Source organism: Lutzomyia longipalpis, chromosome 3, assembly GCF_024334085.1.
Source record: "Lutzomyia longipalpis isolate SR_M1_2022 chromosome 3, ASM2433408v1".
Taxonomy (NCBI): domain Eukaryota; kingdom Metazoa; phylum Arthropoda; class Insecta; order Diptera; family Psychodidae; genus Lutzomyia; species Lutzomyia longipalpis.
This window is the reverse complement of record NC_074709.1, coordinates 543,675-557,242: the sequence shown is the minus strand read 5'-3', so window position 1 is coordinate 557,242 and position 13,568 is coordinate 543,675. Positions and strand designations below refer to the sequence as shown.

Genomic DNA, 13,568 nt, shown 5'->3' with positions numbered 1-13,568 from the left:
CTAAAAGTTAATTTTCATGTATATAATATGTTAAAAAAATAAATTTTTCGTTTAAAATAAAAGACCCTGAGCTCAAAAATTAACGCTGTTTGTTCGTAGACTACTCAGTATTTTAAATACAGTAGTTAAAGGCCCCTTGGAAGCAACTGATCTGAAAAAAAAATGTACCAAAGAATCAACCATAAGCGTAATAATTGCTCTTGGCGTCATACTAAATTAAATTGACTTTGCAGAAGTCAGTTTCTCGATTTTCTTTCATATTAGTTGTTCTTTTTTTTTTCTTCTTCTCTGACCGATGAGATTATCGATCAATTAGCTGTTGAGACGAGAGAGGAGACCAAAAACATGGGAAAATGGTGAGAAAAGTCAGAAAGTTTCCATGAAAGTCGTGGAAGATGTTGGATGGGGAAAAATAAAAGATTTTCAGTTTAAAACCATGAACTGTCTGCCTTTTTCTTTTTTTTATATTTCATAGAAATTACAGTAAATTCTGGTATTGAAAACGTAGTTTATATTAACAAATATCATGTAAGTTTTAACTTGATTTTAAAGTAAATTTTTTTCTTCATTTTAATGAATTTTCTTCGTCACTCCAAATATATCTTCGCATATAACACCACTATTTTTTTCAAAGGGATGAATGCCAGCCGGAGGATTTAATTCTCCGGCAAGCAGCCATCCCGGCGTATTTTTTTCTTTCCTAAGAGTCAAAGAGTTTACTCTCAAAAAATGACTATGTACATGAAAAAAGTTTTTTTTTTCACCTTGGCAATTACAGGGATTTATTCTTCCAACACATTCATATTTTTGCATTCTATTTTTTTTGCTGACTTCCATCCCCCTTTAACACATACACACCCCACCATTTAACCATCTTGTAGGTAAATTTAATTTTTGGCAATTAGATTAATTAAATTTCACCTGGAGATCTCTTCCCACTCTATCGCCTTCACTTTTACATTATTTATTTTACATAAAATATTTCTAATATGTAATTCAAATGTAATTATAGTTTTTCTTTTAAGTTTTCATCTCTTTCAATGCAATAATTTTAATTATCAAACTTTGTTTTTTTCTGGCAGTATTATTTCTTTTTGGAATTTCTTTTTTTTTTCTTTTAAATAAATCTCCCATGCTTTCTGCTGATAAGGATATTTTTTTCTTGACTAGTAATTACGGTTTTGTTTCATTTTTTTTTTCTTAAAAATTTACAAATTGTAAATTTAAATTGTCGCACATTTCCCTCCATTTCATCAATTTTTTTTCGAACTATCTTTTACTATTTTTCGTATATTTTCAAAATTCATCTAAATTTATTTTAACGAAGATGCACTATATTATTATGCTATTAGTTCTTTTTTTCAACTTTATTTATCTTGTTGACTTTTTTTGGTGGCTATTTTGAATGATAGATTAAGATTAAAATGTTTTTTGAATGATTGATAAGTAGGTATATGAGAAATAAAAATAAATATACATAATTATGGTTTATAGTTTTTTTTAATGTTCAAATTGAGATTTTTTTTAGTATATTTTGCTGAATTATTAAGGGATAGAAATGATGTGATTTCTTTTTTTTATTTGAATATGAATTAATTATTATTTTTTTTTTCTTTTCCTTGTGATATTCTACGTAAAAGATTAAAAAAGATTTAACAGATCTAAAAAAGAATCACAACTAAAATTAGTACATTTAGACCACAATAGCTGAGAGCCATTAAGTACTAAAAACAAAAAAAATTATACCTTTTTAAAGCAGAAAAGATGGAAAAGAAAATTTTGTCTTCAAAAACTCTAAAAGAAATTAAGTCTTAACTCAATTTCTAATTATTTTTCTAAACAAATTCTAAAAATATTCCTTTAAGTAAATCAGTTTGGTTTTCGTGAAAATAATACCTTTTTCGAACATTTTATATACATTCAAAGACATCAAAGGAAATGTTTCAAACATAAAAAAAACTATTTTACTATAATAAATAAATATTAAGAAAAATATTTAATTCTATTAATCACATCATCTCCCTCCGCCTTTTCATTAATTATTTATTTTCAATACATATTTTGAAAGTACATGGGCTATCCATATTGACTTTCTAAACATATTCAGATAAATTCTATGTAATACCCTCGTTCTTGTTCCTTTTCATTTATTTGTCCAATTTTTTAATACTTCACTATTGTGTACTTTTTGGATATTTTTTTTTTCATTTATTTATTTTATGTACCTTTTGGTCCCCTTTACTTGGTTTCTCCGGGAAATCCCTAGAGAATTTATCCCTTTGTCTTACTGATCTTTAATAGCCAAAGCAAAATAATAAAATAGGTTTTCTCTTTTTATTTTTGTTTTTCATTGAGATTATTGGAAACTTGTGATTAAATAAAAAGGAAAAATTAATATTTCCTGAAAATTCTCTAGGAAAAGTTTCAATTTATCTAAAAGGGTTCTTTTTGTTCGAAATTATCTCTATGCTAATGCTCCAAATTTGTAGCCTTATTAATTTTTTCTCACAGATTAATCTCGCAGCGACCACATTTAAGCAAAATTTGTATGATTTTTTTTACGAACTTTAATTACGATTCTCTCCGAGCAAATTGAAATATATATATCCTATTATCATTTACCAATTTTTCGACCTAAAAATATGGAATTTATTAATGGCAGTGTGGGAGAGGTGTCAGGTGCGCGCAATGTTTTAGCAAACCAAAATATCCATTTTCATTATTAATAAATTAGTTCAGATCAATAGTTGAATTGAACTCGTTAACCCTTTAAAGACCAATGGAACAACGCAGTATTCTGTGAGTAAAATTTTGTAAGAAAAAGAAAGTTCTTCGGGTTTTTTGGGTTTCTTTGAAGATAAATACGATATTTTTTTCAAAAAAAAAAATTCAAATTTTATATTTTTTGTAAGAATCTTTAAAGACGCCTTAATACAATTAAAAATTATTAAGGAACTATCGAGATATACATACATATGTAATCCTTCAATTATTGCAACCGATTTAAAATAAACAAAAATAATTACCTGTGAAAAATTCAATCTAAAAAAAGTCAAAAATTTCTTAAGTCAAAAAGTCAAAAATTTCCTTAGTCGTTAAAGGGTTAATAGAATATGGAATTTTGGTCTAATTTTCATTAAAATCCCCTGACATACACTTTTTTGTATTCGCCTATTCCTATTCATTAGGTTATTTAGAATCACTTTTTTGGGTTATTTCAAAGCGAAGATTATAAAGATGATTTTGTTGTTATACCCAAACATGTATGAACTACTTTCGGCCGTGCAGATATGAAAGGATAAAAATTAAATAATTAATTGAGAAGATGATTCTATGATTTTTTTAACAAAATAATTTTTCAAAGCACAAAAAAATCATTGAAGTTGAAAAAAATATTTTAACCAAAAGAAGAATCGTTCCTTTTGAACTCAATGGTGCAAATCTTTTTATATTTGACATCAAAAATCAAGTCAAAAATCAGGTAAAAAGTAAAATTTCTAAGAAAAAAATATTTTCTAGATTTTAATAAGAAAAAATAAAATAATGTTGTTTAAAGTAAAACAAATTTTATGTCCTGGCAGGTCCTGCAGATTTAACTTTTCCACATATTACTTCTCAACAATGAATTTCATGACCCGTCATCCTCAAATGTAATTTAGTTGACCGTCCTTTCTTTCCATATATACGATTTCGTAACAAACTCGTGCAACATTGATTAATGGAACTTCATCTAAATCGTGACTGATCCTCTAAAACACTGCTTTTTGGCAATTTTTCATCATTTACTTTCTTCTTACTTTTTTGGCTTTCTCATTCGGTATGGCTAAACACAATGTTTGTTTTTTTTTTAGGCAATTGGTTCTATTTTATGTACAAGATACATTTATATACTCGGTCTATTGAATCACATTGAATTCACTTTTGAACGCGTAATTTAATGACAATTTTCTTTTCTTCTATTTTTTTTTCATTTAGTTTTCCCTTTTATTTCCCATTTATACATACTTTTTGTGTCTCTATGCTATGTGTAAAAAAATCTCATTGAGATTTTCTTAATTTGTCTGGTATATTTTCTTTCTATTTTTCTTTTCAAACTTAATTCTGATGGTGAAATGACGTAGATTTTTCTCCTGCAAGCGCTTCAAGCAATTTACATAATTGCATTTATGTTTTTTTTATGCGATGTGCGATGCAAAAATAGTGTTCAAAAAATGTATTTTAATAAAAAGAAAAGAATATAATGAATGATTTATGAATTGTGGTTCTTTTTTCAACTATGTTTTGTTCATGAAACCATATTATATGCAATGCAATATACAATTTTTCCTGTTTCGCCTTTTCAATTTACGCTTCTCTATGGAACCTTCATGGGTGTCTCTAACTTTTTTTTTGTTGTTTGAGGATTCTTCGTAAAGCTTTTGGGATTTCATTAAATTTCATTATTTTTCGGTTTTTTCGGCCATTTTTTTTCCTTAAGATTTTATTTTGAAGAAATACTTTATTTTTAAGTTTTGGGGGGAAAGTCCAAGGAAATTCTTACACTGCAAAACTTTGAGTTTGATGCTAAATGGAGGAAATATTTAATATGCAATGTTTGTTACCCGTTTTATGTCATTAAGATTCATTTTATACACATTTTATCTACTTTTTTTTCTCGAAAAATTAAATCTGACTAATTTAGATTAATAATTAATTTTCTTTTCGTCACGAAAATCATCTTTCAAATTGATTTAATTGAGAATATTTTTTATCTACAATTTCTATTATAAGTAAAGTTTTCATTTTCATTAATCAGTTGTTTCCACTTTGTTGGAGAAATCACGATAATATAATCTATATAATATAGAATTTTCTTTATACACAATCATCTTGATTTCTACATCACTTGAATAGCTTTTTTTTGGTATTTACACATAATCCATATTTTGGAACAAATACAGAATTTATCTATGTACACAATGAACGTTTGTTTCCTTATTTTTCTTTATCTCAAATATGGGATAAACTGTGTGTGGTTCTCCCTAAGCCAACACCAAAGTTTCTTCCTTTATTTTTGGGTTTAAGGGTTAAGAAAAAGAGCTGCCCAAACACGCTAGTAGCCACCATCATGCACCCCGCAAATACCACAAAAATGGTGCCAGATTCGCCTTTGCAGCACAACAAATCCACTCCAATGTCCAACTTCTTCGTGTCATTAAGACATGCAGGTGACATACCTTGCAACTTGTTGGGGCAGCGCGCCCCCGTGTTATATGATACTCTCGCGATTCCTCTCAATTTCCTCAGCCTCATTCTCCTGATCGATACTCGATGCAGATGATGCACCACAAATTTGCATTTCAATTTCAGCCAAACGGTGCTCTAGGTCCCACTGTTGTTGTGACAATTTCGAATTGAGCGCTGAATTCTCAGCCTCAACCGTGTGAAGACGCTCCCGGAGGCGTTTTATCTCATCCTCGAGTACCTCGTGTGAACCCAAAAGGGGTGTTGCTCCCGAAGATTCAAGGTGTGTCAAACTCCCACATTGTGTCCCTACGGAAATGTTTTGAAGCATAAAATTACTTTCATGAAATTGAAGTATTTTAATTATGCATTACTTTGTTGCGAGTGAGTCCTTGAATGTGAGGATGCAGCTCGACTTCGTGGTCTTCCTTCGAGGCTCGGTGCACTGGGGCTCAGGGATCCTGGAGATTCGAGTAGTCGTGATCTATCCGTACTAGGCTCCCCTCTGTGTGATCTCGGACTAGGGGCTCGACTATTGCAGCATAAAAAGAAGACACACAAAATTTATAAAGCACAATATTCATAAAGAAATATCCTCAAGAAGTCTATCACAGACATTCGTTGATTTTTCATACACTGAAAACAAAAAAAATACTAGGCGCCTCCACTGCAAAAGTTTCCCCACTCTGATTAACATGATTTCCAAGTTAATTTGGTGATATGTTGTGGAGATTTATGGTTGGGCTTTTTGCTATTTGTACTATGCATGTCATGTTGCAGCATTCCATAGTGATGGATATAATTTACAAAATGACTCAACAGTGGAAGTTTTATGTTGTGATGAATATATGTATGTATATAAAATTTTTGAAAGCAAAATATTTTGCACCTCATCCCTTTGTTCTCGCATGTGCAAAAACATTCCTGCAATTTCTCTCTATATCACCCAACTTTCCCCATTAATTCACATAACACACCGAGTGGTGGAAACTTTTGAACTTATCTTTCCCAAGCTCATGACAAAAACACAATGAGCTTTCCCCTTCACGACCTGAAACAGTCACAAACGACCTATGTGTGTGGAAATATGGTGCTTCGGGTTAATTCTCTATGCTCATCTTGGAGCACTTATGATGGGGCACACACCATCCTAAGCGGATTCTTTTTTTTTCTGTACCCATCAGCCTTCACCACATTCTCTGCTCTAGAGCTGATGGTGAAGTTGCAATGGGGTGAAAGGAGAAAAAAAAACGGTGAACGATTACCTGAACGTTGATGCTTGACTGTAAGCCGGTGCCGGAAGCGCAGGTGTTAACCACATTTCCTCAATTGGTGTCCTTCCTCGTGTCTCAACTAAACCTGGAGTAGATTGACAGCGACCCATGGCCACTAGAATTTATAAATGCTTTGAATTGAACAGTGCGAAGGATTGGGGGGCAAAGGATGTTAACGTCTCATGGAGCTTTTGAGGCGGAATAAACAAACATCAGGAACCACTGACACCACAAAAGGAAAATTCTTTTTTTTTAGCTAAAATGTGGATGAATAACGGGAAAATAAGTGAATTAAAAATATTTAAAAAATATATATATAAATTAGAAAATATTTTATGGAAATATTTAGAAAAATATAGATATGTAGCGGAACATGGGGAAATTTGGCTAAATTATGAAAATGAAAAATTCATCAATTGCTTTTTGAGATTTAGAAAATTTTCTTAAAGAACTTTAGAAATTTTCCAACAAGAGTCCAAAAGAGATTTTCCATTGTGGGAAATCTATCAAATTTCCCCATATTCCATTTTTTAATGCAATAAAAATACTTTGGAATGAAATAAAGAGTTTGTCCTTTGAAGCATCCCTTCAATTTATAAGATAGTTTACTGAAAATTCTGAACTTTAGTAAACTTTTCATGCAAAAGTATGTAGATGACAGTATAGAGGTTTACGCTCCTTCAAAGGGGAATAATAATGGTGAAAAATCTTGATGCTGGACAAAATTCTATATTTTACTCCACACAGAGAGATGCTTAACTTCTCAAAGCTCCCATATTGAGGGAAATTTTTCTCTGAAAAAAAAAATTAAGCATCTCCCTTTTATCCTGTGGAAATTGTCAACAATTTTCAAGGCAAAAAAAATAAATAAATACTCGCAGATGAATAAACATAAATGGGATGAGTTGCACATAGACAACCAACTGATAATGGGTCCAGAAAGCTAACCTTTCTCCAAGGGAGCTTTTTTGTATTTTTCCAGTCGCTTCACTGCAATCGCCTCGAGACGTACTCTTGCCGCTGGGTACTCTTTGAGAACATCCCACATGTCCTTTTTGCTCAGCACAAACAAATCACTGTACCCAACAGATCTAACACTTGCTGTCCGTCGATTTCCTGTATTTTTTTTACCACAGTGAGAGAGAACGAGAAGGGAGAAAGAAGAAAAAAAACGAAGATATGATACTGTCATTTATGATTCTATGCGACAGTTCTTTTCCCAGCCCTCCCATTTGTCGTTGCAAATAACATGCTCAAAAAGGACGAAAGGTATAACCAGCATGGAGAACGAGGCAGAAAAAAAAGTTGTGGAGGAAAAATAACATTTATCCCCTCAACCTTTTGCGGGTCATTGGCCAGAAAAAATATTTATAGTGAATTGATTTCTTATTTTGCGACACACACATCACAAAGAGAACCTTTTTTTCCTTTCTTCCTGCAAATTGGAATGAAAAAGAAATATTAATGCCAATCAGGTGAATATTTTTCCTCCACAGAACTTTCAATACCTAACGTTTTCCTTTTTGCTGTGCGCGTTGTATATAGCATACCGGACAAAAGAGCAAAAATGGGGAAATCGGGGAAAATCAAAAGATTCCATTCACTATCGCAAAGTGTCATTAACTCACCCCCTTATGAGGGATGACAGAGAAAATATAAATTTAATGAGGTTCTTATGGCAAAAAAACTAAATATAATAATTTGCCAACAATTGGAAAATGGATTTTCTTCTTAAACTATTTGTTGGCATTTTCTTGTTGCACATCATGCGGATGTAAATTACAATAATGCAATTCATTGAGGATAAAATGCAAAAGTACAAGGAAATAATTTTCATTCAGGATTATTAGTTTTCTTCTTTTTATTTTACTCAAAAGCAATATTGTGAATTTATCAGCACAATTTGTTTCCATGTAGATTTTTTAATTATCCAAAAAAGACTTTAGAGCAAAAATTTAAAATTTTAGAGGTTTGGAAAATGGACTGAAAATGCTGAAATCGATTACAGAGCTAAAACAATCTGATAAATTCACATTAAATTTCATTACTTTGGAGATTAAATTCTTTTGCATACGAAGATTGTAAAAAAAACTTGCTTCGTTGAAGATTTCAAAGATTTTTTTTTTCCCATTTTTCACGTCAAACTCTTGATTTCAATTTTTTATTCAAAAAGTATCAAATAAAACGTAGAAAAAATCTTTGAAATCTACAAACGTATACAAAGAAAGGTAAAGACAATTTGAGTGATTCTCTTCTCATTCGATTGCGCTTATAAATAAAATCACATGACAGGAGGTTGGAAAACAACCGGATCTCATTATCTTAAAATCTATTAAACTACAATCAAAATTAGGTGTAAAAAAAAACTTATAAAAAGGATTTTATATGGCCAGGCAAAGCAATATTTCTTTCAGAGGTTATTCAAATTTTCACTTTTTGAGATGCAAATTCATCTCAACACGCAAGTGTAAAAGTTTTAGGTTTAAAAATAGGTAATATACGAGGAAAACAAAAAACAGAAAAATAATTTTTTTATTATTTCATGTGAAGATGCTAAAAATGCTTAAATTGGAAAGGAGAATTCATCAAAGTAAGAAAGATATTTTCAAGGATATTTTTGTTAATGTACCAAGATGGTTTTGTCATGGTTCTAATTAGTGTCTTCTTGTGTAATGCTTTTTTTTTCTCTTCTTCCGACTCTCCGATGGACGTATTAAGGCAAAAAAAATAAAGCTTTCTTTGTCTTACCTGATGCCAGTGACTCTTTTGCTGTTTCTAAGATAGTTCAGGGGGGGGGCGAAAGAAAGAAATTAAATGAATGAAATAAATTGCTAGCAGCAGCGCATTAATGCCATTCGAGACTTTTTAAAAGCTCTCAAAACAAAAAAAAAGCTCGCAAGAAGTTTTTGGGAGAAAAATATGGCAAAGTAGAAATTTAGAGAAAACTCTTAAATTATGTTTTTTTTATATCATTCAATTCTTTTCTATGAAGTAAACAAATATATTTCCGTTGACATTTTTATTGTTTGAAAATTCTTTTCCACGCACCCATTTGCAATAAAGGTTCTGTTTTTTATGTGAATTTTCAATTTGCTATCACCTCCCCACCATATTTGTCACATTGTACATAATCTGGGCATTCTATTGTTACTCCCTCTCATCCAAAAAAAAAGGATAACAACAACAAAAAAATATAAAAATGCCACACTTCAGTGCTAAAATAAACCCGTGAATATTCAAATAATGTGTGAATTATGTATCATTGTAGTGTTTTACTGGGAAAACTCATTTTTTCTCCGCACGCGAAAACCATTTTCCCCCAAACCATTTTCATTATGAATCAAAAAAAAATTGCTGAGCGACAACTTTTCCTGTCATTTGTCGTGGTAAAAAAAAATAAAATAAAATTTCCAACTAAAATATACTTTTTATACCCACCATGTACCACACCTAAAGTTTTTCAATTCTAAACCACCCCCCTCCCCCCATTTTCCTGTTGACTCAACAGTTTTCCACTTCATAAGTATGTCGTAACAGCAACAAAACTTTCGTGCTGTAAGACAAATTTATAGAGAAATTATACTCGAAAAACCAGTAAGCATTTTTACTACTGGATTTTCTATGTTGTTGATATGTATATCAGGGGCGTAGTCAGAAAATTTTTCTATGGGGGTATTTTTATTTATTTTTACTCAATGAGCGCTAAAAATGAATTAAAATGGGTGAATTTATGTGCTGAGATTTGTTCAATCTTATTAACGGCCGCTATGCATTCGTGTTCTCAGCCTTTGATTTAGCCAATTTTAACGTTTAACATTTCGTTTTGAACAATTGATGATTTTTTTCTAACGCTTGATTTTTATTTTATCATTTTTTTTTTGTAATTCTTCTTCAATATAAAGAAAAAAGAAAAAAACCTAAACTTTGAAGTGCAGATACCCAAAAACCCTTCCTAGCTACGCCACTGGAACACATAACAAAACACGAAAATGAATAAATATTTTGTACGTGTTTCCCAAAGAGATTTTCACACTTCTTACTTCTTACCAACATTGTCGCTTTGTTTTTATTCGAATCTAGAGCTGTACTTATTTTTTTTTATTTTTCTGCAGAAAAATCTTGTTAAAATTTTTCTAACAATTCTATATATTCTTACAAAGAAAAAATCATATTTTAAAGAAAAAAAAACTTTTCAAAAATCATTAACTAATGTGTTTCAACATAAATATCGCACAAAGAATAATATTCTCCACCTACCCTTCACGTCTTGGTTCAATCTTAAAAGAAATTGCGAAGAAATGTTCTTTTATTTAGGATTCTCCAAAGAGAGCGCAAAAAAATTCACTGGGAAATGCTATTTCTTATATACAATTTCTTTATACCCCTTTTGTATCACAACCCCTCATTGAATTGCTTTATGACATTTTTCACCCTTTGCTCTTCTTATCTTTCGCGAGCAAAAAAAATACCGAGGAAATGTACTTTTCTCCTATATTGCCCTATTGTTGCTACTTCAGATTTATTCTTTCTGCTGCTGTATGGTCTGTGAAATTTTATGTTTTCAGGTAAGAAAAAAAAAAGAAAATAAAATAAACCCGTGCAAACTCAACGGTATACCAAAGGGAGGGCATAAAGAAAATTCTCAAGATTTCTACGGGTGTGGTTGCACCGCACCTAAATTGAGGAGTTTTTAGGGGTTAAAAATTGACAAGAATCGCCTGGGAAAACCAGCAATTTAGATCATTCGTTTCTTTCTGTTTGTGTTGTCTCATTCTTTTCAAATATTTTTTCCTCAAACGTATCTTATGTCAATTGTATGTAATGGGGGGTGTTTTTGGGACAAAGCAGGGGGGGGGGCGTTGGACTAGAGGCAGATATTTTCTATGTGATGGCAAATTTTTTCGGACAACACGGATAGAAGAACAAAGAATTCAAGACAGCAGCATGTCAGAAAGTGTTAGGTGGGCTGTTTCTATGATGGTTTTACTATGGGAAGAATAAAACTGTGAGAGAGAGAATGATTATAAAGGCGGAAAATCATGATGCATGTCGCCAAGCAAAGCTTACAACAGGACACTTATTAGAACTTTCTTATGGTTGGACAAAAAAATTTCCTCTGCAAAAAGGATTCATTACTATGTGGAATTATTTTTTTTTGTAAATAAAAATCAATCACAGAGTTGCAATAAAAGAAAAAAAAACGGACTCGTTTTATGTTTTTTTTTTACTTTCTGCGTGAGAATATTGTCCGCCTGGCTGTGATATTTACCCAATTCTTTACCTGCAGTCCCCATATTAAGGATGCTTATTTCACCAAAGTATGAACCTGCCTTGAGGGATGCCATCACGGTTTTACCATTATCAGCTACCACTTGCAGGCGTCCTCGATTCACTATGTACATCTCCTTGCCAACCTCACCTGGTCCACATTGAATTTATGCCCCATTGAGTACAGAAGAGGGGTTGTTTGCCAGGCAGAAGAGCAAAGGCAGCATATGTTAGAGAGAAAACAATGTCTATGATCCCCAAAACCGAGAACTCCCCCCACAAAAAAATAGAAAGAAAAATCCAGAGAAATCTCTTCCAACTTTTACGCCTCTTTCCCGAATAACAAAAAAAAACATATCCCAAACTCCCCCAAATAGTAAGACGTGGCAGTGAGAATCCCAATAGAGCAGAAATTGATTATTGCAACTTAAGTGTTATGTGTCTTTTATTGGCTCATCTATTGAGACTTTCACTGCCAATTCTTCCAAATGGAAAAACTTTTTCTCAACTTTCTTGTTTTTTTTCGGGAATGGGCATGTGTGGAAAAATTAATTTTGTGCCTCACCTTTGCGACATATGTAATCTCCTGGCGAAAAGAGAACAGGTCGTAAACGTAGCACCAATTCACAAAGGAAGCCGGCCTCGGTGTTCTGGAAGATTTCGACTCGCTTAAGTGTATCTAAATGGACGTTTATAGCGATTTCAGCCTATGGGGAGATACAAAAGAGACAACAAAACACCAACATTATTGGAATTCTCTGCACGCTATATACTCTCAAGATAAGATTCAATATTACCCCCTATTGCATTCACAGAAAAATAAATATACATAAATGTATCTATAGGAAGAATTAAAGGAACGACGGGAGTTCAATTGATCCTTATAAATCGCTTTGTTATTTTAATCCTTTTATTGAACAAATCAAATAAAGAAAATCTTTGCTTAAATAAATCAATTATATACGCTTGGCAATTTTACTTTGTTGCTATTTGAGTGCATAAAAAAGAAGCACAATAGTTTTTTTTATTTACAGAAGAATCGAATGGATTTGAATAAAGGGAGAGCTTTAAAGAATTTTATGTAAAATTTTGAGAATTTTTGTTAATAAGAATTGACTTTTCTATACGATTTTATCTCCGATTTGTTTAAGAGTTTCCTAAAATTTTACCAAAGTCTCCAAATATGTCTAAAGAAGTTAATTTTCAAGCAAATTTTTGATTTTTTTTGTAATAAGTTCCAAAACTTTTCCTTTAGATAAAATTCTTTGACTTTTGTGAAAATGTGTAAAAAAATTCTGAATTTTCTTTCCTTGAGTTTTTTCTCAGATCCCTTCTTTTTTTTTGGTGAAAAATGTAATAAAAAATCCCAAAACCAATTCAAAAATGAAATAATTTAATTGAAGCTAAAATTATATTTGCAAATCAATAAACGAAAATAGCCCAGAGCGTGAATCTAATTAAAGCAAATTAGTCGAGTTATTTTGAAATCAATTCAGGTGAATTCATCGATTTTCGACATTTTCATACAATTTGCATTTTATGCCATAAAAGGAAAAGAATAATAAATGAATGTCCTCTTCAATAAATTAAACCACCGCTGAAGGATGCTAACCAACAATGAACCATTAGCATTAAAATACGTAAACCGCGAAACGATAAAATTCCTGCAAATGAACAACCCACTTCAGTGAAATGCAATATGAACTAATGGTTTTGAATTGCGCTAATTTAATAATTATTCTATGAAAATTAATTAAACGCTTTTCCTATTATCTCTTTTTCCACTCTCTCTCTCATATTTAA

The 13,568-nt window shown here is 31.4% G+C and overlaps 1 protein-coding gene across 7 annotated transcripts in view; it reads right to left on the bottom strand.

The window, feature by feature from the left end:
* Nucleotides 1-427: 427 nt before the first annotated feature.
* Nucleotides 428-13,568, bottom strand: part of LOC129793132 (cyclic nucleotide-gated cation channel alpha-3) — a 100,231-nt gene continuing 87,090 nt past the window's right edge. For 3 of the 7 annotated variants that reach the window (XM_055832796.1, XM_055832791.1, XM_055832792.1), the window contains 6 exons: nucleotides 12,331-12,472; nucleotides 11,767-11,916; nucleotides 7,446-7,613; nucleotides 6,489-6,612; nucleotides 5,598-5,755; nucleotides 428-5,532 (listed from right to left, as the gene is read on the bottom strand). In XM_055832796.1, the coding sequence (XP_055688771.1) occupies nucleotides 5,249-5,532; nucleotides 5,598-5,755; nucleotides 6,489-6,612; nucleotides 7,446-7,613; nucleotides 11,767-11,916; nucleotides 12,331-12,472 (1,026 nt within the window). In that variant the 3' untranslated portion in view covers nucleotides 428-5,248. The remainder of the gene's footprint in view (nucleotides 5,533-5,597; nucleotides 5,756-6,488; nucleotides 6,613-7,445; nucleotides 7,614-11,766; nucleotides 11,917-12,330; nucleotides 12,473-13,568) is intronic. The other 4 variants (XM_055832795.1, XM_055832797.1, XM_055832794.1 and 1 more) reach the window with 3 other exon arrangements.